Source organism: Apaloderma vittatum, unplaced genomic scaffold (genome assembly GCF_000703405.1).
Source record: "Apaloderma vittatum isolate BGI_N311 unplaced genomic scaffold, ASM70340v1 scaffold19750, whole genome shotgun sequence".
Lineage (NCBI taxonomy): Eukaryota > Metazoa > Chordata > Aves > Trogoniformes > Trogonidae > Apaloderma > Apaloderma vittatum.
Window position 1 is genome coordinate 3431 of NW_009696454.1, and position 1329 is coordinate 4759.

Here is a 1329-nt window from a genome sequence, read left to right on the forward strand (position 1 = left end):
TTCCTACCCCCCCCCGGAAAGCCGTTGGCCTCCTTGGCCCTGAGGGCACACTGCTGGCTCATGGCCATCCTGCTGCCCACCAGGGACATCTTTAACTAGATCAGGTTGATTCAAAGCCCCATCAAGCCTGACCTTGAATGTCTCCAGGGATGGGGCCTCCACCACCTCACTGGGCAACCCTAATTGTAAAAAATCTTTTTTCTAACATGCAGTCTAAATCTACCCTGCTCCAGTTTAAAACCATTGCCATGTGAACAGCCCCTCCCCACCTTCCCTGTAGCCCCTTCTGACAGTGGGAGCCCGCTCTAAGGTCTCCTTGGAGCCTTCTCTTCTCCAGACTGAACAGCCCCAACTCTCTCAGCCTGTCCTCGTAGGAACCCTAATTGTAAAAAATCTTTTTTCTAACATGCAGTCTAAATCTACCCTGCTCCAGTTTAAAACCATTGCCATGTGAACAGCCCCTCCCCACCTTCCCTGTAGCCCCTTCTGACAGTGGGAGCCCGCTCTAAGGTCTCCTTGGAGCCTTCTCTTCTCCAGACTGAACAGCCCCAACTCTCTCAGCCTGTCCTCGTAGGAGAGGTGCTCCAACCCTTTGATCATTTTTGTGGCCTCCTCTGGACCCGCTCCAACAAGGCCACATCCTCCTTGTGCTGAGGCCTGCACAGCGGGATGCAGTCCTCCAGGTGAGGTCTCACCAGAGCGGAGTAATCCTGCACAAGTTTTGAGGTTAAAACTTCCTGCTTCAGTTTGGCCTCGTAGTAGGAGTGACTGCACTAAATCAGTAGTGCAGAGCATCCAGCAATATGTTTTCTTCCGTTATTTAATCTTAATTAATGCATAATGCCGTTTGAGTGCGTGTGTCTGGATCCAAGACTACTCGGAATGTGCAAAAAGTCGTTATAGATGAGACGTGTACGAACAGCAGTCAGCAGTTCTCTCTGGTTTTTTTCACTTCTTCCCGCAGCGCTCCTGGAAGCGGCCCCATGTTCAGAACCACCACGGTGGCTGTGGACGAGGAAGGTGGAGATGACGACGATTCTGCAGCCAACAGCAGCTCTTTCACCCAGATGGCTTCTGGCCAGGCGACGGAGATGCCGCTGGACAGAGGTTTCCTAAACGCCGGGCAGGTTGGTGGTGCCGTTACGCCGAGCCAAACGCCCGTCCAGACAGCGCAGGCCATCAGCTTCGGCATCAAGAGCACGCTGGGAACTCCGCTGCAGAAGATCGGCGTGTCTTTTTCCTTCGCTAAGAAGACGCCGGTAAAGCTCGAGACCATAGCTTCTGTTTTCAAGGACCACGTGGAAGAAGCGAGTTCTGCAGACGGAGCGA

At 53.2% G+C, this 1329-nt stretch overlaps 1 protein-coding gene across 1 annotated transcript in view; it reads left to right on the forward strand.

Annotated features, from left to right (window-relative positions):
* GPATCH8 (G patch domain containing 8) overlaps nt 1-1329 on the forward strand; it is a gene marked incomplete at both ends in the record, with an annotated part of 3862 nt that overhangs the window by 745 nt on the left and 1788 nt on the right. The window contains 1 exon segment of the mRNA XM_009874969.1: nt 965-1325. Within this exon segment, the coding sequence (XP_009873271.1) occupies nt 965-1325 (361 nt within the window).